At 56.4% G+C, this 22,567-nt stretch overlaps 2 protein-coding genes and 1 long non-coding RNA gene across 7 annotated transcripts; 1 reads left to right on the forward strand and 2 right to left on the reverse strand.

Moving 5' to 3' along the window:
- Positions 1–909: 909 nt before the first annotated feature.
- Positions 910–13,583, reverse strand: KHK (ketohexokinase). Of its 4 annotated transcripts, none has more exons than XM_006046199.4 (9): positions 13,451–13,583; positions 10,006–10,122; positions 5,931–6,065; positions 5,595–5,729; positions 3,702–3,774; positions 2,718–2,864; positions 1,586–1,674; positions 1,285–1,442; positions 910–1,200 (listed from the first exon to the last, which is right to left on the reverse strand). In XM_006046199.4, exons 1-9 carry the CDS (start codon positions 13,540–13,542, stop codon positions 1,115–1,117), a joined length of 1,032 nt encoding a protein of 343 aa, XP_006046261.1. In that variant the 5' UTR covers positions 13,543–13,583; the 3' UTR covers positions 910–1,114. The 4 variants fall into 4 exon arrangements, with proteins under 4 accessions (XP_006046261.1, XP_006046262.1, XP_006046263.1 ...); XM_006046200.4 differs by lacking the exon at positions 13,451–13,583 and adding an exon at positions 12,401–12,537; XM_006046201.4 differs by lacking the exon at positions 5,931–6,065.
- On the forward strand, positions 2,861–14,427 carry LOC123328585. The gene is made up of 3 exons (XR_006543510.2): positions 2,861–4,320; positions 10,670–10,770; positions 12,362–14,427. It is a non-coding gene; the product is annotated as an uncharacterized LOC123328585 (long non-coding RNA).
- A 6-nt stretch (positions 14,428–14,433) lies between these two features.
- Positions 14,434–22,403, reverse strand: EMILIN1 (elastin microfibril interfacer 1). 2 transcript variants are annotated; one of them, XM_006046203.4, is made up of 9 exons: positions 22,209–22,403; positions 21,748–21,979; positions 20,709–20,834; positions 20,051–20,271; positions 16,796–18,715; positions 16,303–16,419; positions 15,908–15,925; positions 15,619–15,756; positions 14,434–15,191 (listed from the first exon to the last, which is right to left on the reverse strand). In XM_006046203.4, the coding sequence occupies exons 2-9, from the start codon at positions 21,915–21,917 to the stop codon at positions 14,854–14,856; spliced, it is 3,048 nt and encodes a 1,015-aa protein (XP_006046265.2). In that variant the 5' UTR covers positions 21,918–21,979; positions 22,209–22,403; the 3' UTR covers positions 14,434–14,853. The 2 variants fall into 2 exon arrangements, with proteins under 2 accessions (XP_006046265.2, XP_045018232.1); XM_045162297.1 differs by having other exon boundaries at positions 21,748–22,403.
- Between the last annotated feature and the right edge of the window lie 164 nt (positions 22,404–22,567).

The following is a 22,567-nucleotide window of genomic DNA, read 5'->3' on the forward strand; positions in this document are numbered from 1 at the left end:
CCCGCATTGCGGGCAGATTCTTTACCAGCTGAGCCACAAGGGAAGCCCAAGAATACTGGAGTGGGTAGCCTATTCCTTTTCCAGGGGATCTTCCCAACCCAGGAATCAAACCGGGGTCTCCTGCATTGCAGGCAGATTCTTTACCAGCTGAGCTATCAGGGAAACCCGTACCTAAGGTGACGTAGCTAATTAGTGGCCGATTTGAATTCAGGTTTGTCTGACCCTAAAACCCATACCTTTGATCACATTCTATGGCCTCACCCTGCGGCCCCAACTCCCACATGGACATTTGCTGATTCCCACATGCCTTCAGTCTGGGTCTCTCCCAGGGAAGGCACCACTGTATCCTGGGTCACATTTGTGGCCGAGGCACCTTCTTGACTCCAAGGCAACTTCCAGAGTGGGGCTTGGGGGAAGTTACTGGGGAGATATTTTTGGATTGCAGAGGCTCCACCAAACCACAGAGTAGGCTCCCTGCCTGCTGGCCTGTCAGGTTGCCTCAGCCACGTGGACATGCTTGTGGCCACTGGAGTCTTGTGACAGCACCAGCACCCAGAGGGGCTTGTCTCGTGGCTTGTGGTTACTGGGAAGGCTCCCTGGGGGGCAGGGGTTAAGTCTCCCCTCCACTAGGAGGGCTCCAAGTCAGGCCCTCTATCCCTGCCTCCTGGGCACTGACACCCACACTGGTGGCTGCTCTTCACCAGGAAGACCTGGACCTCCAGCAAGGGCACAGCTCATGGCAAGCCTGGGTCGCTTCCTGATGCTCTGGTCTCCACAGGCCCTCCTCTGGGCCTGGACAAGAGGTGAACTTGGGGAAATAGAGAAAAAGAGGGCAAAGGATTGTTGGATCAAAACCTCTGGAATCCCCAGCCAGAGAAGCTCAGTCATTGAAAACCCACAGACTGCCAGTTGGAAGCTGGCTCTGGGAAGATTTATTTGCTCTGCGACTCTGCCAAGTGAGATGCCAGGTCACAGGTGGAGCCCTCCCGCAACCCGGACCAGCCCAGGGAGAAGGGTAGCCCGATGCCAGGCTGGCCGCAGAGGAGAAGGCAACAGGAGCCAGTGACGCCAGCCTGGGGCGGGGTGTGAGCCGGTGCCTGCTGCCACAGGGCACTCATACAATGCCATCAAAACCCTGCAGACCGCACTTCTTGCCGGCCACCTGGCAGCCGAACCTCAGTGCCTCCTGCATGCTCTTCCCTGGAGAGGGACAAGTGGCCAGGTCAGCCGAGTCTTCGGGGCAGGGGCAGGCCCCAGCCCTGTGCCTCCTGCTGGGGTACTCACCCTGGGACAGGCTGAAGATGACCGCCGCGTTGAAGGTGTCTCCGGCCCCCAGAGTGTCCACCACGCGGGGCGGTGGGAAAGCGTCAGAGTGGAGCAGCCGTCCATCAGGCCCCAGCGCGTCGGCGCCCTCCTCCGCCCAGGCACAGACCAGCGTTGCCCTGCGACACCCTCCTCTCAGCGAGCTGTTAGCCAAGCCCTGGCCCCAGCCTTGTCCCCCTCCCAGGGCAGACCCTGGATGCCAGGCTCCCTCACTGCTCACACCCGCACCGGGGCGCAGCCTGGCTTCTGCGAGCTCGCTCACCCCTTCCTCACGCGGCTATACAGGCCCCTCAGGGCCTCCTTTGCTGACCGGAACCCGAAGTGCTTGGCCACATCTTTGCTGACAAACACCTGTGGGCAGTGGAAGAGAGGCTGATGGTCATCTGAGCTCTAGCCCCAGCTGCCCCATACCACCAGCCGCCTGGCATTGATATTACAACGCTGCTCCTCCAACATGGCCGCCTAAGCCCTCAGGTAGTGCCCCGCTGTACCTCACGAAGGGTTTTCTCACTCGCTCAAGACATGCTGGAAAGCAGCCATGTAAGCTGTGACACAAACGTCCCAGCCTATTGTTCTAAGATCAACGAATCTCCTCACAATTGAAAACCCAGGGTGGGTCTTGAGCGCCATCTTGGGGTGCAGTCTACCATAAGCGGGTTAAATCACAGCTCTCAGGAGGGTTTTGGTTTTGTTTGGCTTTCCTCATACAACTATGCCCTCTAAGTCTGATTTCTTCATCTTTAAAACAAAGGGCTGGGGGGTTCTAGAGCTTTCTTAACACCAGCTACGCATTAGAATCACCAAGGAGTTTTATTAAAAAATACTTCAGGCTCCACCTCTATCAACCAAATTGAAAAAAAAAATATGAAGGTGGGGTTCAGGCATCCACATTTTTTTAATGTGTAGCCAAGAGCCCAACCTGTTTCACTATGGTGCTAGGATTATCACCCAGATTCCATTTATGTTCCAAGCTTATATGGGCAAGTCCCCTTCCCACCCTCCCTCACCCCCTAGTGGCTCCCACCCCATAGTTGGAGGGCACCTTGGAGAATGGTGCCATCCTGTCATTTGACAAGAGGAAAAGACAGGAGGCCCATTGAGGAGAGGCTGGCCCTGTGGCTGGCTGTCCTGGCCTTGTCCAATCCCTCTGGACATACCCATGAGCCCCCTGGGGTGGAGAAATTCTACTTCTTGGCTACTGTGGAGGTCTGTGCAAGAGCCCAAAGCACAGACCTCTGTCTCTTTGCTTTGCCCCCACCTGCCAACATCACCATGTGTGAAAGGCAGGACAAGGAAATACTCAGACTCCATTTAAGAACCAAATTAAGCTGGATGTGGCTGGGAGCTGGGGGGAGTGTGTGGGGTGGGGGGTGGGTGCTGCAGGGGACACTTACCACATCTCCATAACCAAACAGCTGGTACAGCTCCTCACGCGGCTTCTCCACCTCCACAGACACCTGGATCTTGCTTTCTGGAGGCTGCCTGGCATTGTGCTGTTCTATCCGCTGTAGCATCTTCACCTGCTCTGATGCATTCCGGCCCTGGAGCAGAGCAGGGCAGGGCAGGAAGCTCAGGACCAGCCGGGCTCATTCTTCCCTTCCCGCTGGAACTATGGGTGGTGGGGGGAGAGGAGCCAGGGCTGCTGAGCGGGAACTCATCCTAAGTCTCAGAATTCCATTGCTGTTATGGACCTTGGAGACCTTATCAACCAGCCCTCCCATTTCACAGATAAGAAGACTAAAGAATAAAAGAGACTTTCCTGGGACTTCCCTGGCAGTCTAGTGGTTAAGACTTAGCACCCCCAATGCAAGGGGCATGGGTTCAATCCCTAGTCAGGGAACTAAGGTCCCATATGCTACACAGTGTGACCAAAAAAAGAGACAGACTTTCCTAAGGACTACAATAAATTAAATGACAAAGCTAGGACTAGAACTCAGGACTTCTCAAGATCTCCTTCCATCTAGACTCTAAAAGTTCTCTTGGAATGAAGACTCTAGTTTCCTTTATTTGGGAGCTGGGTTGGGGCCTCTCATTCCTGCCTTCCCCAGAGTTAATAGATCAGGTCTCCCACAGCCTGGCTCCTGCTGTGGGAGAGGAGGTGGGGCAGCCTGTAACACAGAAAGCACCAGACTTTGCCTAGAGCCAGCCTCCTGCTTCTGGTGCCTATATCCTGCTGTGTGATCTTGAGTACATCACTGAATCTTTCTGGGCCTCAGTTACCCACTTGAAAACATAAATGAGGACACAGAGGGGATGGGTTGGGCAGTGCTGGGCTCATTTATCTCTAAGGAACTCGGTGGTTCGAAAACCAAGGAGGCAGAACATGCGGAGGGGCTGGAAGGTTGAGGCCCTCAATACACAGGTAGGGCAGGGCTTGCCTCAATGTGGATCCACTTGAACTGGGTCAGCTCAACTTTCTCAAAGTCTTTAGCGGACACATCTGGCAGGTTCCTGAGTCACAGAACAGAGAAGGCGCAAGGTGAAGTCAGCCAGAGCCAGGATCTCTAACTCATTGCTAGGGCCCCTATGCCTGGCACTGCCTGCAGCATGGCAGGAAGCTGGATCTACAGCACATGCTTCTGAGGCTCAGCCCTACCCTGTTCCAGGCTAAACTTGAGACCACTCCTTACTCCACTGAGCTCCATCCAGACAGGGGATTGGAGGCAGTTTCCTAGGGTGCCCCTTCCTGTGTTTGAGGCTGTGATATTATCTAAAGGCAAATTCATCCACTGCATGTGTCAAGTAAGCGGCCAATCCCACATGCTTTGGAGATCACATCTCCCAAAATGCTCTAAGAGCACCAGGGACTACAATTCCCAGAATTCCTCTTGCCAGCAGCCCACACAGCTCCCAGCATGCAGTGTCCCGGGAAACTACAAAGGCGACCGCCATTCTTCCCAGAGCTCGGGTCTGGTTCTACTCACTTCTGGCTGCCCCAGCAGTGTCAGCACCACTGTCCTGAGTTTGGCAGCTCCATGTTATGATCCTGAGATCAAGGTTGGTGATTGAGGATAAATTGATTTTTGGCTGACTTAGGTGTGGAAACCTGGGAAGGGTCTGCCTTGATCTTCCTTAGCCAGAGACCTACACACAGCCAGTGGCCTCCCCTCCCTGTTCTGCACTGAATCCTCCCTCGATTTAACTAGCTGCCTAACTGTCCCTTCTGAGGTGCTTCCCCATTGGTAAACGGGGCTGACCCCTAGCCTAACAGGCCTGCTGCAGCTAGAGATAACGTGTGTGGTTATGCCTGGACCGAGGCCAGTAGGCAATAGACAGTTCTCCTTGGAGCTTCTCTCCCTCCCTTCCTGTGAACAGCCATATTGTGTCCCTGATCAAAGTTGCTACAGAGTGTTGCTCAATGGGCAGATGACCAAGCATTGCCCAATATGAAGATTGCCTCTAGGATGTATGCCTACCCACTCATTCGTTGGGACACAAAGAGCCCAGGGCCACTGGTTACAAATCTTGTCCTAGAATGACTGCCCCTCCCCCAGGCCCAGTGGTTATGCTGGGCAGTAGGGTCAGCCGGAACCCCAGGGCAGTTGGGCTTGGGCCATCTCAGCCCTAACAGAGTACCTGGCACACACACACTAGGTTCTCAGGAAACTAAACCTCTGAGATTTTTCAGGAGGGAATCTGGGAGAGATAAGTCTCTCCCTGGCAGCCTGTGACCCTAAAATGACCCCCCCGCCACCAGGTAAGCAAATCATCAGATGGCCCTTATCTGCTGACCCAATGTCCCTCTTCCCTCTTTCAGCAATGGCTGTGGATGGTATGTGGCATTTGGTCTAGCCTTATTATGCTGGACCCTTGGGAGTGGCTCATCTTTTTTGAATACCCAAACCCCAGCTCCTGGTGCCATGCTGCAGGCTGGCAACCCTGGAAACTCCAGTGTGCCCCCTTCAGGGATCAAGATGGTTTGAATCACATCTCCCATCCCCCTGCCCTCAGAACGACTTACCCCACCCCCACACCCAGGCTTCTGATTGGCTAATTATGGAGGAATCACATCATAAATTATGTTTTGTATAGGTCTGCCTGCTTCTCCTTGGTGTTGACCAAGGCTAAGTCACCAGGCAGAGCAAAGCTCACCCCTTCCCACCTCACTTGTCCCCTAATTGAAAACAATTCAAAAATCACTGAACAGTATGGCATAGGGACAATTTCTGGTACAAAGAGGGAGGCCACGAAAGGCAGGCAACTGGGATGCCTGCATGGCAAGTGAGGAGGCTGATTGGTGGGCTATGGCGGGCCAGGCCAGGGGGCCTTACGTGTCGTAGAGTACAATGGTACGGGAGCCATTGGAGTTGTTGATGATGCAACAAGAGCACGGGGTCTCCCCTCTGCTCTGCCAGGCCACCTGAGACACGTCCACGCCCCGCTGCCTGAAGTCAGCCACCAGGAAGCTTGGTGGGGGGGAGCCCGAGCCAAGGGAAGGGCAAGGAGACACAGATTAGAGACTCCAAGTAGCCCGGGCCTTCCAGACCTTCCAGTGGGGAGCGGCACTTCCACTGGGGAGCACACAGGCCTTGGAGAGGAGGGTCCTGCTCTGGGGGCTGAGTGATGGTGGCGGCAGCAGCTGGCAGGGTGCAGACAGGTGTACAAACCTGTAGGCATGTAGGATGGTGCGGCTACCGCTGGCCTCGCTGATGATGACTGTGGAGATGGGGACGGAGCCCGTGGTCTGAAAGACCATGTAGCGGAGGTCCACAGAATAGCGGCGAAGGTCGTCCAGGACAAAACTGCCAGGGCGGAGTAACCCGGGGAGGTGCAGTTCGGCGGGGGGTTGGGGATTAGAGGGTAGGTGATGGGACCACGGGGGGCCCTGGGGTGCAAGTGGAGAGGCTAGGAAGGGACTGGGGTTCGTCACAGGTTTAGGGGGGCAGGAGAGGTGGGAGAGCATGGCCAGAGCTCAGGGAGGAAAACCCTCACGGACATTCTTTTAGATCCTGACTGACCCTGGCCTTCAGTCTGATTCAAGCAGGAAAGATTTCGCTAGATGGGGTGGATTTTGGGACTGAGGATATGTACCCTGTTTGAACCAAGCAGGTGAGGGCACTGTGGCCTGCACCATGCAAGACAAGGCAGTATTAATAATTACAAGGTGATACTTTGTCCCCCAGAATTCCAATTAAGCTATTTCAAATCCTAAAAGATGATGCTGTGAAAGTGCTGCACTCAATATGCCAGGAAATCTGGAAAACTCAGCAGTGGCCACAGGACTGGAAAAGGTCAGTTTTCATTCCCATCCCAAAGAAAGGCAATGCCAAAGAATGCTCAAACTACCACATGATTGCACTCATCTCACACGGTAGCAAAGTAATGCTCAAAATTCTCCAAGCCAGGCTTCAACGGTATGTGAACCGTGAAATTCCAGATGTTTAAGCTGAATTTAGAAAAGGCAGAGGAACCAGAAGTCAAATTGCCAATATCCACTGGATCATGGAAAAAGCAAAAGAGTTCCAGAAAAACATCTATTTCTGCTTTATTGACTATGCCAAAGCCTTTGACTGTGTGGATCAAAATAAACTGTGGAAAATTCTGAAAGAGATGGGAATACCAGACCACCTGACCTGCCTCTTGAGAAATCTGTATGCAGGTCAGGAAGCAACAGTTAGAACTGGACATGGAACAACAGACTGGTTCCAAACAGGAAAAGGACTATGTCAAGGCTGTATATTGTCACCCTACTTATTTAACTGATATGCAGAGTACATCATGAGAAACGCTGGACTGGAAGAAACACAAGCTGGAATCAAGATTGCCAGAAGGAATATCAGTAACCTCAGATACACAGATGACACCACACTTACGGCAGAAAGTGAAGAACTCTTGATGAAAGTGAAAGAGGAGGAGAGTGAAAAAGTTGGCTTAAAACTCAACATTCAGAAAACAAAGATCATGGCATCCAGTCCCATCACTTTATGGCAAATAGACAGGAAACAATGGAAACAGTGAGAGACTTTATTTTTGGGGGCACCAAAATCACTGCAGATGGTGACTGCAGCCATGAAATGAAGAGACACTTGCTCCTTGGAAGAAAAGCTATGACCAACCTGCTGCTGCTACTGCTGCTAAGTCGCTTCAGTCGTGTCCGACTCTGTGCGACCCCAGAGACGGCAGCCCACCAGGATCCCCCGTCCCTGGGATTCTCTAGGCAAGAACACTGGAGTGGGTTGCCATTTCCTTCTCCAGTGCATGAAAGTGAAAAGTGAAAGTGAAGTCACTCAGCCATGTCCGACTCTTAGCGACCCCATGGACTGTAGCCCACCAGGCTCCTCCATCCATGGGATTTTCCAGGCAAGAGTACTGGAGTGGGGTGCCATTGCCTTCTCCTATGACCAACCTAGACAGCATATTAAAAAGCAGAGACATTACTTTATCAACAAAGGACTGTCTAGTCAAAGCTATGGTTTTTCCAGTAGTCATGTATGATGTGAGAGTTGGACTATAAAGAAAGCTGAGTGCCAAAGAATGGATGCTTTTGAACTATGGTGTTGGAGAAGACTCTTTCGAGTCCCTTGGACTTCAAGGAGATCCAACCAGTCCATCCTAAAGGAAATCAGTCCTGAATATTCACTGGAAGGACTGATGCTGAAGCTAAAACTCCAATACTTTGGCCACATGATGTGAAGAACCAACTCATTTGAAAAGACCCTGATGCTGGGAAAGATTGAAGGTGGGAGGATAAGGGGACGACAGAGGATGAGATGGTTGGATGGCATCACCAACACAATGGACATGAGCTTGAGTAGGCTCCAGGGGTTGGTGATAGAGAGGAAGGCCTGGCATGCTTCAGTCCGTGGGTCACAAAGAGTCAGACACGACTGAGCAACTGAACTGAACTTTGTCCCCCGGTTCCCTCTGCCTGCCCATCCCCCGGTACTCCTCTCTTGGAAGTCCTTCCTGTCCTCATGTGATTCCTCTCATTCCACACCTGCCTTCATGATGCCCAGCCAGGAGGTGGTGCTGCCTTGGCGGGGGCCGGGGGGCCCACTCACTGCCCTCGCCTTCCACGATGGTGAGCCCACCCAGTGCCTGAGGCCCCTCAGTATGGGTCCAGAACTCCTGCTCAGAATCCCCTCTGATCAGAATGAGTTGTGGGGGCAGTCCCTCAGGAAGACTGCACCAGCAAAACAAGGAGACCACCCCGCCCCTCCCAGCTCTTTGGAAATGCAGAGTCCTGTCACCAGGAGCTGGCAACTACACCCAGTGGTGCAGCCACCATCCTGGCCTTTCTCACTATGACTGGACCCCACTTTCAGCAACACCCAAGCTGGAAAATACAGATTGGTATAAAGGTACCACATCAGGGCATCATTCTTTGTCTTACACCTTAAGGATCCTTTAAACAGTAGCTTTCCCACGTGGCTTAGATGGTAAAGAATCTGCCTGCAAAGCAGGAGACCCAGGTTTGATCCCTGGGTGGGGAAGATCCCCTGGAGAAGGGCATGGCAACTCACTCCAGTATTCTTGCCTGGAGAGTCCCATGGACAGAGCAGCCTGGGGGACTACCATCTCTGGGGTTGCAGAGTTGAATGTGACTGAGTGACTGACACTTTTCTACTGCATGGATGGAAAATTGGATTTGGTTTGCCACATACCTTTTAGTCCCCACAGTGCCAGGGACACGGGAGGTGCTCACGCGGTGTTTGCTGAGCATGTGGGGAGAATTTGGAATGGCACACTTAACAGCATGACTGCTACTCAAAGTTGAGCCCGCCATCCAGAGCAAGAGGGCTGGTCTCGCTCTAGCTGGGAGGAAAGGCAGCTGCTGAAGAGGGTTGGCAAGTGAGCAGCTGTTGGCTCTGGGTCCCTCTGTCCCACCCCAGAGGGCAGGCTCTAGCCCCATTATTTGCTCCATGCTGGTTCCTAGGGAAGGGAACCTGGCTGCAACTTGGGGCTGGGCTCTAACAGCGTTCAAAGGGCTGTGCTTTCCAGGCCAACAACCTGGCAGCCTGCCCCTGTGCCCACAGTGGGCAAAGTGTGGGCCTCACCTCCTGATAAGTGCTTGCTGAGTTGGCTGTGCCAGGGGTCAAAGAGCTCTTGGGTCCCTGCAGCAGCCAACACAGAGCAAGTGCATGGGCCACTATGGGTGGCAGCCTTCTGGCCAATGGAAGCATGGGTCTGGGCCCATTTTTAGCACGTGGCATCGGGGTGTCCTTGGGCAGGAAGCTCTCGCTGCTTCAGTGAACATCAGGGACACAAACACTGGCCCTGCCCCCTCAGTTAAGAAAGAAACTGTGGGCCTGGACCCTGGGACCACGGATGCAGGACGTCCTGGAGGGAGGGTGGGTACAGCACATCCCTAACCGCCTTTTGCCACAAGCACAGGCCGGACAAGGGACATGAGAAGGGCAAAGTCATATCCACCACAGAGAGTCTGTTGGAAGCAAGGAAGGAGAAGGTGGGAAGCTGAAGCAGGCTCCAGGGAGTGGCCAAGGAAACAGCCTGTGAAAATGAAACCTTGACAAGAGCAACATTAATGACTGAGTAGCAGATAAGCCACACCAGGGAAAGTTTGGGATGCTGGTCCTCCACTCCCCACCGCCCCCCGCACCACCACCCATTTCTGGAGGTCACAAACCATTTCTCAGAGACTGTCCAAGGCTGTCCAAAACTAGCCAAGGCTTCCTTCTGCCCCCACCCTGAGGGCCACCCTTCCCTGCTCCCACCACTCACTCAGCAACGTGGCCCGGGGCCAGCGAGCCCATGAAGGCACAGGGGGCTCCAAGCAGGGAGAGGACAGTGCAGGAGTTGGATGCATTGCCTCCACGTTGCCATCTCTGGGACAAGCACCTGCAAAACACAAGGAGGGTCCCTGCAGCTCCAGCAGACTGAGCCCTGGGTAGGGCCCCCAGAATGAAAAAGCCAGGAGGTCCCCTTCAGAAAGCATCCGGGCCAGCCTGAGGCTCAGCGAAGGGAAGAGGCTCAGGTGAGGACCAGATCTTTTCCCCAGCCACAGTGATTAATATCTGTCTCCCACTATTCTTATGGCATCAGGAAGGCACTCCCTCGGTGTCATCACAGTTTGAGGGTTCCACTGACTCGAGGTTACCTCCTCCTCTGTAACAGTGACCCAGTTCCCCACCTTCCCCCTCCTCCCATCAAGCCTCCTCCTGGAGAGCTGCCTCTTCCCAAAGGTGGCAAATCTACTGCTTTTCCTATCTCAGGAGAGGCCATTTCAGTAATTAGACTAAAATGATTAAGACAAGAAGCAAACCTGGACACTGATCATTTAAGAAGGTGGGGTGGGGGGTTGCGTGGTAACTTTTACTTGTCAAAAGTTAAAAAGACTGTTGAGTGAAGACAAGTGTTTCTCCATCTTTGTTTTTCTTTTTTTCAGCTTTATTGCGATGCTATTGACATATAACATTCTGTACGTTTAAGGTGAAGAGAGGGATGATTTGATACATGTATATACTGTGAAATGATCACTACAGTAAGGTTAGTTAACCATCCCTTCCAGCGCATAGTTGCCTTTTATTTCCCTTTGTTTTTCTCCATCTTTACTGAAAATCTAGCAAAAGGAAACGAAGTCAGGATACACCTGATGGGCTGTCATCATCAACAAAAATGATAACTCACACATATACAGTCAAAGCACTGGAATGATTTTTCATTTGTGTTCCAATAATACTGTGAGGTAAACAGGGCAGGCTGTTATTTCTATTCTTCCAGTTTCAAAAAGGATAACAATAATAACTGCGGTAGCTTACCATAAGGGGAACAAGCACCAAAGAACCACTAATTAAGAGAAATAAATGAAGTAGAATTTTTAGACTAAGGTATATTTGTTCACAAAACTTAACACTGAAGTTCCCTTTAGCCTTTGGAAAAGGGGGCCATGATCCCATGAGAAAAGGATACTAATCTGTAAAGGATCCAACATTTCTCAAGCTATGAGCTTTAGAGAAATTTTCATGCTGCGAAGAGAGAAGAAGCCTGGAGGGACTGGACTTGCTCAGAATCACACCAGCAGTTAAGGACAATGCTGATACCAGAATGCAGGTCTCCTGACCCCAAACCACTCCAAATGCTTTGTATTTTTAACTGGGTCCCAGCCTGAGGAGGTTTCAGAGAAAGGGGCTATAGCTTTATTCTGTGGAAACCCTTCAAAGTCACACGGACGCCCAACTTTCTGTGCAGAAACACTCTGCTGAGCATGAAGATGCTTTCTGGAAGGCCCTTTAGGCTTGGACTCTGAGAGGCTAGGCCATTCCTCAGGGCTCTGGCCGAGTTCCAGGTAGCACCTCCTGAGAGTTCTCCGCTGCCCAGGGAGAGAGCCTGGGACAGGAGGGGCTGAGACGCTAGGAAGGCCTGGGTTCCCACTCAGGTCTGCCCATCTGGGAGGCACAACAGAGTCCAGGAGCCGGACTGGGTGGGATGGGCGCATGGGAGAGAGGCCCTGAAGACAAGCAAACTGCTCCACAAAGGAGCAGAACCATGGGTCTGGGGGATGGGGAGGCACCCCCTGAAGGGCAGGGGGCGTGGAGGACATGGGAAGGGTCTCTTCAGAGAGGCACCTCGCTTAGTGCCCACCTTTGGAACCGGCCCCCATCAGGGGGGACTAGTAGGCTCTGGTCCCAGCCTCCTGACAAGCAAGCTCAAAGGGACTGGGACTCAGCTCTAGTGGAGCAGGCACTCTAGGTTCCCCTGAGGTCCCCCACAGTTCGTGGAGAACCTGTAGCCCTAGAATTCACTGTTCTCCTGAAAGTAAGCCTATCTCTCACTGTGTACCAAGTCCTGGGGCCGACTTGACCTTGGCAGGTGGGTGAGGTCCATATAGCAGCACACCCTTGTGCCCAGCCCCCACTGTGCCTTCACCCTTTGCCGGGGGCTCTAACGTCTGGCAAACAAAGCAGCCCAAAGCAAAGGGTCACCTCCATGAGATGGGCAGCAGCAAAGGAACAGGGAGCACCTGAGAGGGTAGAGGGCTGGAGACCTAGAATTAGGACACGTGAGTTTTACTACTGTTATGCCACTCATTAGCTATGTGGCCCCTTACAAAAACTGTCTCATTTCTCCAAATCCTTAGCTTCCTCATCTATAAAGACAGAACAGGACTGATCCTTACATGTTTCCCATGGGCTGCTGTGAGGAAAGCATGTAATAATGCCTGTGATAGTGCTGTATGGATCCAAGGCCTGAAGAACTCCCGGCGCTCTCCCTCAGTGAGCCTCATGGTTACTGGCACTGTAGCGTCTTCCCAAGCTCAGTCTTGAACTCGCCTTTTATCCAGTTCTTGGCTCTGACAACTGACAGCCAAGAAGCAATTCTTCTCTGTATTCTAAGCACTAGACTACCCCAAGAGAAAGTCACAGATTCCACTGCACTGGAGTGTCTTGGGATGATGTGTAATGGTGCAGTTCTTATCAAGAGTAAATATAGGAACCAACAAATGACTCTTCAACTTCCACCAGACAACCAAGAAGGATGTTTTCCACTATGTTGTTCACTGAGTACTGTAAAAAGGACTTCTGGTAAACTCCTTTTGGAATTCAGCACAAGGAAAAAGTCTGTATGGCTTATGAACCAGCTGGACCATAACTCATAGCATCTCCAAATTTGCCTGCAGCGCCAGCAAGCCCTGAGATACAATGAAGCTCAAAGACCATGGTTTTCAATGTTTTTGAACAGTCTAACTGCACATACTTCTTATTGTAAGCTACCTCGAAAACACTTTCAAAGAAACAGATGAGATCTATAAGTGGTAAATAAATTAGAAGTAAATGCTGGTGATAGGCACGTGCACAGGTCTTGTTAAAATGGAAGGCACTGCTTTTGCACCTTCCTAGCTGTGCGCCCTTCAGTTAAGTCACTGTGTCTCTCAGGGTCTCTACTTGCTTAGTCTACTTGGTAAAATGGGGATAATGATGTCTGACAGGTCCCAGGGTTGGAAATGGGAAGTGGAGAACACAATGCTATCCAAAGCCTGGAGCTTAATACTAAAGGCCTCAATTCTTTCCCCAGGTCCCGGGCGGAGGGCATGAGGCACGGGCTCCCAAGGCAACTCTCACAGCCTCGCTGCGGGGCCCCGGCTTCGCATCCCTGCAGTCTTGGCCGCATGGCACAACGCGGGGCTGCAGCGGCCCCTGGGGTCACCAAGGGGCCCGGGCGCCCCTACCTGCTGTCCGTGTCCTCCTCTGGGTATTTGTCCATCACATTGATGATGTCCAGCACCACTAGCCCCACGCACAGAATCTGTTTCTCTTCCATGAAGCTGCTCCCGGAGCTTTCTGCCTGGGTGACGGGGTTCCTCCCTGGTTCTGCCTCCTATCCGGGTGAATGGTGTCCCGGCTCCCAGAGTCTGGCTCCTCCTCCGCGTTCGGAACTCCTCCTCCAGGGAGCCTCCGGCGGCGGCGAGGGGTGCCGTGGGGTGCAGGGGACGGAGCCGGGCCCTTGCTCCCCACGACCACCCACTCCAGAGGACCTGGGAGCGCAGACCCCAAGGTCTCGGTACCCGGCCTCTCCTTGGCAATCTGCGTGGCCCAGGAGATGGCTACGTCTTCCACTTCTTGCTCTCAGTTTCCTCACTTGTCAGACGGACTCGGAGCTGATGCAAAGCTCTCTAAAGCGTAGCTAGGCAACCTCTTGAACGCCAAGAGAAAGTACAGCAGAAAAGCATCCCGTGCGCCGCCCGCTCCCGCACCAGCCAATCTCCAGACTCCAGGCCCGCGGGGTTGAGTCGGGCCTCGCAGCTGCGGCCTGACCCGCAAGCATCCCCAGCCGCGGCTCGCGCTGTCCCGGCTGCCCCGCCCCGCCCCCGAGGTCGGGCCAATCCCAGGTCGAGGCCTCGCCTCTGCCGCGGAGCAGCCGGGGCACGCAAGGTGGGCCGCGGCAGTCACGTGACGGGAGACCCCGCCCAGCGGCGCCGAGGTCGCGGGTCCCGGCGCCCTCTGGCGGACTCGGGCGGAAAGGGCGTGATCAGGAGGAGGGCCTGGCTGGGGCTCTAAGCTGAGGAGTTGCTTCGCGCTCGCGCGTCCAGAGCAGGTGCCGGCAGAGCTCCTCCCGCCGGAGCTGAGGGCGCGAATCTGATCGGGGGCTCCCTCACCCCGTCCCCTGTGTACTCCTGTCGACCCATGAACACATAGTAGAGCAGACGGCTTGTTTAGTTTTTGTTTGTTTGTTTGTTTTTTTAGAAAAACCAAGTGTCTTTATTCCTGAATAGTTTAGTATGGCGGTGGGGGCCGGATTCCCCTCGCGAGAGCCCTGGAGCCGAGGGACTCGGCCTGGAGGCCACTTGGGGGAGCAGAGGGTGCCAAGATGGGCCCCTCCGCAGTCCGGGTCCTGCAGGGACGGCGATCAGGCCAACGGTCTGGACGAGGGGACCCCAGAGTCCCCGACCCGGTGCACTCCAACCATGGGGAGGACGCCGCTCGGCTCGGGGCGCCTCTGCTGCGGCTCCCCGGGGGTCGGCACCGCGTCCCAGGCGCGACCCCGAGGAGCCCGCCCCCTGGCCGGCTGTTTGGCCGCGTAGACACTTCGAGCGGGTGGGACCCGATCCCCCCAGCTTCCCCACCCCGCCGTCTACGCCTGTTCGAGCTCCAGGTCTCCGTAGAGCAGGGCTCCGCTGAAAATGGTGAGCGGTTCCTCCGAGTGCGCCAGCTGCCCCATGACCAGGTCGATGCAGACCGTGTCTCCGACCTGCAGCGGCAGGATGAGGCTGAACACACCTAGGGCTCCTGGGCTGGGCTGGCTCTCGGCCACCGGCTTATTCTCCAGGCCCTCGGGCTCGTAGCCACCGGAGTCTATGCGAGCCACGCCCAGGTTGGAGCGGGACAGCACGGCCTCCACCTTCTCGTGCCGATGCCCCGTGAGCACCGCGCTCAGCAAGTAGCGCCCGGCCAGTGGCGCCGTGAACACGCCTGGGGACAAGAGTGACAGTGAGGAGGGGGACAGGTGGCAGGGGCCGGGAAGGCGTCCGGGAGCCCTTCCAGAACTGTACTACGGAGGGACCCTCTGGGTCTTTTCTACCTCTCTTCTACCAGGACCTGAGCTCCACAGATGGCAGGGAAGTCTGTGTTTTTGTTCATTTCCGCATCCCCAGCACTTGAGGAGTGCCTGGGCAATAGCAGGTCCCCAGAAAGAGCTGTGGAAGGATAGGCTCCTTCCCCTCCCCAACCACCCCTCAATCCAAGTTGTGGTGAGAAGGGATAAATGAAGGAGAGAACAGGGTCTCCCCAAACCAGAGAATGAAAGGATCCAGCTTGTCTGAAAGGGCAAGAATGGGGACATGTCACGACACAGCCTCCCTGATCCCCCCAGTGCCCAGCTCCCCGCTTCCAGGCTCACCAGTCTCTGGATCATAGTAGCCCCCATCGTTGAGCAGGACTCTGTCGAAGGGCACCGTGCCTGGTTCAGACCGGGGCAAGCTCAGGGCAGCTGAAAAGGCTACCCGGGGCATGGAGGCTGCTGGTGCCCCCTCGGGTCCTGGGGGTGGGGGGAGGGTGTCAGAGTGGATGCTCAGTGCAGCCCCCTTCTACTCCTCGGTCTCCACCCCACCCAGGGCTGCCTGAGGCCCTCCATCCTCCAAATCCTGGTTCGGGTCCCCTCCCTCCAGCGCTAAATGAGGGGAACTTACCCTGTTCACCTTGGGGACCTGTGGGGAGAGAAAAGGAAGCAGTGAGAACTAGGGCAGCTCTCGCTGAGTCACTCAGCAAACACCTGCTTTCCCACTGTGCCAGGTGCTATGCAGTCCCCCAAAGCAGAAATGGGGAGACAGATGGGATCTATTCTCGTCAACCTTGTAGGCTCAGCCACAGCCTTCAACACAGCAGGGAGGCCACCCACAGTCAACTGGCCGGCACGCTGACTATCCTATCTCCTAGTTACTTTCCTAGTCAATGAAAGCCACGTAGGAGCCCCAGTTCCTCACCCTTTTCCCTCTTCTCTGTCAAGTTCAGAGTAGAATGTCAAGCCCAGGGCTGCCAAGGGGGGTGGCAGCCATGGCTGCAGCAAGGATCTCAGCCCGCTCACCTGGTGGCCCCATGGGCCCCTTTTGTCCATCCTTGCCTGGAGGTCCTGGAGGCCCAGCGGGGCCAGGGGGTCCCTGTATCCCAGGAGGCCCTGGTGGCCCAGCCTCACCTGCAGGCCCTACGGTGACAAAACTGGGTTGAAGGGGAGCCATAAAAATGAGTTTCCAAAAGACAAGGAAGGTGGTGGATCCAGGGACAGGGTGATGGGCCCCCTTGCGGCCCACGCTGGGTACCTAGGTGGCAGAGCAGCACCCCACCTCCACCCACAGGCCTGTCTGAGCCATCAAGGAGGGTGGGGAGCTGGGACCTTGGGTCATCTCTTGTGGACAAGCCAAGCCCTGGGACAGCGGTGGGTATGCAAATCATGCAGAGCAGGGCAAAGAGCAAGTAAATGAGGTTAAGGCTAGGCTGTTGTAGGGTCAGGGGAGGAGAAAGAAAAGACTTGAAAAAGGTCCTCCCCCCGCTTCCCGCAGTGCCTCCTCTTGCCCGCTCACCGGTGAGGTCCTTCAGGCTGAACTGGTGAAGCTGGTCCTCCAGCAGCAGCAGGGAGCTATTAAGGGCACCCAGCCGCTTGCCCAGGCCGGCCTGCCCCTCCAGCAGCTTCTCCAGCAAGGCTGCCTGTGTCTGGCTGGTGCTGTTGGTTTCCCGTAGCCCAGCCCAGAGCCCAGCCACATGCCTGGAAAGGCCTTCACGCAGGCCCTGCAGTCCCCCGGCCACTGTGTCCAGCCGCTCACAGACTCCCTCCAGGCGGCCCAATCGCCCCTCTAGGCTGGGGCACTGGCCGGCCTGTGCCTGTCCCTCCTCCAGGCCTCGGAAGCGCTCCTCACTCTCTGTGGCATGCTCTGTGGCCTCCTGTTGCAGTCTATTGATCTCAGAGATGATGCGGTCCTTGGTGGCTCCCAGGTCAGCCAGATCAGCACCCTGGCCCTCCACGGTGGTCTGCAGCTCATGCAGCGAGTCATTGAGGGAGCTGAAGGTGAGAATGACCTCAGAGAGCTCTCCTTGCAGGGCCTGGAGGGCTGAGCCTGAGCTGCCCCCAAACACACTGAAGCCATCCAGCGGCCCACGACTCGGTCCCCCAACCCCAGGGCCGGCCCCAGGGCCCCGGGGGGGTAACAGCGGGCAGGAGCAGCGCTCCACACCATCCCGCAGGCGGCCGAGTTCCTCTTGTACACCTCCGCAGGCGCCACAACCCTCCTCCCCACGGGCCTGCAGCAGCCCCTCCAGTTGGCCCAGCCGTGCAGCTGTGAGATTCAGCTGCAGTGCGAACTCTGCAGCTGTCTCGCCCAGCGCATCGACGTGACCATGGAGCAGGCCCACCGCCCCTTGCAGTTGCTCCAGCGCGGCCTGCTGGGCCTCCCCAGATGCTCCCAGCTTGTGCAGGTCTGAGCCCACCAGCCTCAGCTGCCCCTCACTGTCCAGCACCCTGCGCTCCAAGGCACTGAGGGTCTCCCTGACCTGGGAGTCCTGCTCCCCAGGGGCCCCAGAGCAGAGCTGCCCACATGCCTGCACTGCCCCTGCCACCTGCTCTTCCAGCTGATTCAGCCGCCCCCCTAGCTCCCCGCTCACATTGGTCAGCCGCCCCTCCAGCTTCTCTAGTTTTCCCCGGGCAGCAGGCAGCCAGTGGCCCAGCCCCCCAGGACGCCCCGGCCAGCCCTCCTCCTGTTCCTCCGAGGGGCCCAAGGTAGAGTTGAATCGGTCCTCCAGGCGGGACAGGCGGGATGCTAAGCTGGTGTAGCCTGGCGGGTGGCCCCCCTGCCCAGATGCTCCTCCCAGGTGGGTGCCTCGCCGCCCGCTCAGCACTGTCACCGAGCCAGCCACAACATCCAGCCTCCGCTCCAGCTCGGCCAGTCGCCGGCCCAGCTCTGGAGGGCAGCATTCCTGAGGGGCCCAGCGGCCCAGGGCCTGCCCCGTGAGGTGACGCTGCCGCTCCTCCACGGAGGCCAGCAGCTTCTCCAGCGCTCGCAGCCGCTCCCTGTCTTGCTGCTGCTGTCGTCGAAAGCCATCCAGCCCCGCCAGGCACACGGAGCATGACTCCTGCAGCCGCTGCTCCAGCTCCCGCAGCAGCTCCTCACTGTGGCCAGGAGGGGCCGGGGTGGGATCCGGAGCCCTGCTGCTGCCGCCACCGCTGTGATGGTTGTTCAGATGGCCCAGCTCCTGGTCATGGGTGGAGACGCGGTTGTCCAGGAGTTGCAGCTGCTGCTGGATCTCATTGAGGGTTTCGTGCACACCCGGGCGGGCCGCTGCATCTGCCGGCTGTTGCCTCCCATTAAAGGCCGTCTCCACAGCCCTCTGGACATCTTCGGTCAGGCGCCCGCTCAGTCCCTGCAGGACACCCCGAAGGCCCTGAAGCTCCTTTGTCAGGCTCTGCACCTGCTCTTCCAGCTGCTGGACCTTCTCGGACTCCCCAGGACCTGGCAGAGAAGGGGAGGGATAAGGCTGAGGGGCTGGACCACAGAGTTCAGTGCCTACCTCCTAGGGACCTTCTCTCCCCAGCTCCAGCGAAAGGGCAGAGTCCCAGCTGATTTGGCCATTCCTTAGCTGGGTGACTTGGGCAAGAAAAGATGGAAGGAAAGAGAAAGCAAAACAAAACCCCAAAAAAGAAAAGATGGAGAGAAACTCCATTCACTGAATGCCTCTAAGTCAAATATTCACCATGGCTCCTTCCCCTTTACAACAACTGCATTGCACAAATACGATTGTGTGTTTTAGTCGCTCAGTCATGTCTAACTCTTTGTGACCCCATGGACTGTAGCTCGCCAGGCTACTCTGTGCATGGGATTCTCCAGGCAAGAATACTGGAGTGGGTTGCCATTTCTTCCTCCTCATTCCTTCCTTCCCAAACCAGGAATCAAACCCAGGTCTCCCTCATTGCAGGCAGATTCTTTACCATCTGAGCCACCAGGGAAGCCCATTAGCTCTTCCCATTTGATAGACTGGGAGATAGAGGACCAGAGAGGTTAATTAACTGGGCCATGGATTACAAGTTTAATATGGTTCTATCATCCGGAATGCCTTCTAACTTTATGGAAACTGTTTCTGCAGCTGAAAAAAAGGAACTGACAATACATCGCTTCCGCAGGGTGAGTGAAATGTGAATGTGGGAGGCCCCTCTTCACACCACCACAGGGACAAACACAAATCTGAGGCAAGCTGCAGGGGATCTGGCTGGGTGTTGGAAGAGTCAGCCAGCAGTTCCTGTTTCCATAATTACAGCACGGCTATCTCCCTGGCAGGCAACACAACACATCTGCAGTGCTGGGTAACGGGGACTGCTGCATTCCGGGACCTGCAGTCTCTAGAGGCCACTGGGGCGCCTGGGACCTGTAGTCAGCTGCAGTGCATGCTAGGACTTGTAGTCCCAAGTGTCTATCCCCTTGGACCAAGCTTGTCCAAGGAATTCCCCCTTCCTCCCGCAGCTGTTCCCAACTAGGAAGTATCTTGGCCACACGTGGGCGTGTGCGAGCACATTCTCTTTCTCTGCCTTCCTTTTCTCTGGGTCTCACTCAATCTCTCTTCTCTCTCACACACACATACACACAACCCACACACAGACATTCTCTCTGTCTCTTGCTCTCAAATGTGGAAAGGAACCTTAGGGATCTCATTAACTATCTTCTGTTCTGCGCACTCCTCCACCCCCCAGCCCCCAGCCCTAACCTGGAGCAGGGGTCTCCCCGTAGCAGCCTGGCCCCATGCTTTTCCCCAGCATTGTCCCCATTCTTCTCTCCAGCAACTCCCATACTCACCTTCCCCTCCCAGCCCACTCAGGTGGCTGCCCGCACTGGAGCCGGAGAGGTTGGGGCGGGCGGGCTGGGGCCGGGGCCGCGGGGTGGTGGGTGCAGGGCCCAGCGCCGGGGCAGGGCCCTCTGCACAGTCATCGCCCCCGTACCCCTGGCAGCACCTCCATTCCATATCTGTCACCGTTTTGTAGGCCACACGGTAGCGAGGGCGGAGGAAACTGCGGTACCTGGGAGAGGCAGAGGGAGGCCCCTTACTCCTCCTGCAGTCAGTGATGCTGGCCCCTGTCCTCAGAGATGGGCCGCTGTTCGTGGGCTAGGTCTGTCCCTCAGGCTGGGTCCCCCTTACTGGCCAGCATGTGGCCTTGCTCAGTTGACAGTTGTCAGCCGGTTGGCCAAAGGCCAAATCCCTATTCTTCCTCCCCTTGTCCTGTGCTGGAGCTTTGAACTCCTCTCCTTGAATGTGGCCAGGCCCAGAAGATGCATTCCCAAGGCTGGCAGGGTGGTCCAAGTCAGTTTGCCCTCAGTATCCAACCAGCCAAAGAGTTGCCTCAGCATCTCAAATGGCTCTCAACGGAGACCCTGGTCCTGCCCCTGGCTACCTGCTTTGTACAAATCCCCCAGGTTGGTGGCCCTAGCCCAGGCCCCACCAAGTACCCATCCTCACATGATGCTGCGGGAACACTGGGGCTGGCCCCAGCCACAGGGCTGGTAGTCGGGCTTGATGAAGGTCTCCACTCCATCCTCAAGGACACAGCTCACTGTCCGGGTCACCACATAGGCACACCAGTTCCTGCAGGGACAACCCCACCTGGGTCTCAGAGCCAGAGACACACATTCCGTGGGGAGGCCTAGGGGCTACCAGAGGGGCCGAGGGAGGGTCACAAGATGAAGGGCCTCTGGGGCCCTTCCCCACCCCACCCCACCCCCCACGCCTTCCCGTGTAGTAGGAGGCAATAAAGACTTTTCAAGATGGGAACAGGAGGCCCAGAAGGCAAAACCACAACTACGGGGATGTTGATCTTCATGGCTGGGGCGCCTGGGGAGCGTCTGAATTCACGCATTCATTCATGTCCCTTTCTGTCTCAACCCCCAGCTTGGTGTGGCCTGCGTGAGCTCGCTGGCCAGGTTCCCTGGTGATCCCCTGGCTTCTCCTCACCCCTCAGGGGAGTGGTCGGAGCAGGCAGGGGTCCAGCTCAGGGTCAAGGAGAGAATAAGCCATTGATGAGCCCTGCCCACCCTGGGGCTTTCAGTTCTACACTCTTGGCTCCCCTCCTCCCCCCACCAGCCTCCAGTCCATGTCCGCTGGAGAAAGGAAAGGAGCAGAGAAGTGGCGTGGGAAGCGTGGGTTACTGCATGGGGCTGAGGGGGCCCTAGCATGGGATGAGAGGTCTGCCGAGACTCCCAGGCTGGTGTGGGCTGGCAGTGACAGGAAGGCCTAGCCCGTGGCTCTCAGGATAGTTTCCCTGGGCACCTAACGTGGAAGTGATTCCCCCTGAGGTTAGATGGGGTGGGGGGGGGTACCTATCTACTCCATGGGGCCCTGAAGGAAGGCGGGCATGCAAAGAGCCACCTGGTGGCTGGGTTTCCTCTTCCCCCTTCCTTTGCCCTAGTGTGGACAGCCCAGAAGAACGTACCCGGGGCAGGGGCCAGGACACCCACCCTCCCACCTACCTCCAGCCTTGGGCTGTGACCCAGACTCCTACCTGTGGCGGCTGGCAGGTCGGGGGGCACTCTGGGCCTGGGTGCCCCCAGAGCTGAGGGCCCCGCCACTCCCAGTGTAGAGGCTGTAGCCGCGAGGAGGGTAGCTTGCTGCCCCCACGGCGGTGGCTAGCAGGCAGCAGAGGTAGCAGCTCCAGAGGGTTCCGGGGGCCATGGTGGGGGCGCTCCGCGGCGGCCCTCAGAGGCACATCCTGGCCTGACCACTGGCGCCTCTGCCTGGAGCGAGGGGTGGGGGGGATGCCGCTGCTCTGAGGGACAGCAGGTCCTGTCCCCAGCTTCCTGCCGGCAGCCCCCAGCCACACGCCTCCTTCTTGGCTGCCTGGCCTGACCTCTCTCCCCCTCCTCTTTCCTCCTCAGGCTCCTGTCTGTCCCTCCTTCGATTCCTTCCGCTCTCCTCTTCTCCACTTCTGAGGGGAGTTTGTTCTCTGTGCCCCCCCTACACAACCCTGGCCTCCTGCGCCTGGTCCCTGGCTCTCTCAGATGCTGCCTCCTGGGCCTCCACCCCCTCGCTCCATCTGGCCCTCCTCTGGTCTCTGCTGTCGGTTTTCCCCAGTGACCAGATCCTGGGGGTGACAGGGCTTTGCCCCTGTGGCTGCTCAGAGGCGCAAGAGTGGCTGTGGGGCGGGCCCTGGCCTCCCGCCTCTCTCTCCCTCACTCCCCTCCCTTCCCCCCCTGTCTGGCTGGCGGTCCAGCCTCCCCCTTCCTCCCCCCACCTCTCCAACCATCGTGCGCCACATCTGCTTCTTGTTAACTCCGGGAAAGAGAGAGAAAAAAAAAAGGAAAAACAGAGAAATGTGGAGTTGC

This window comes from Bubalus bubalis, chromosome 12 (genome assembly GCF_019923935.1).
Source record: "Bubalus bubalis isolate 160015118507 breed Murrah chromosome 12, NDDB_SH_1, whole genome shotgun sequence".
Lineage (NCBI taxonomy): Eukaryota > Metazoa > Chordata > Mammalia > Artiodactyla > Bovidae > Bubalus > Bubalus bubalis.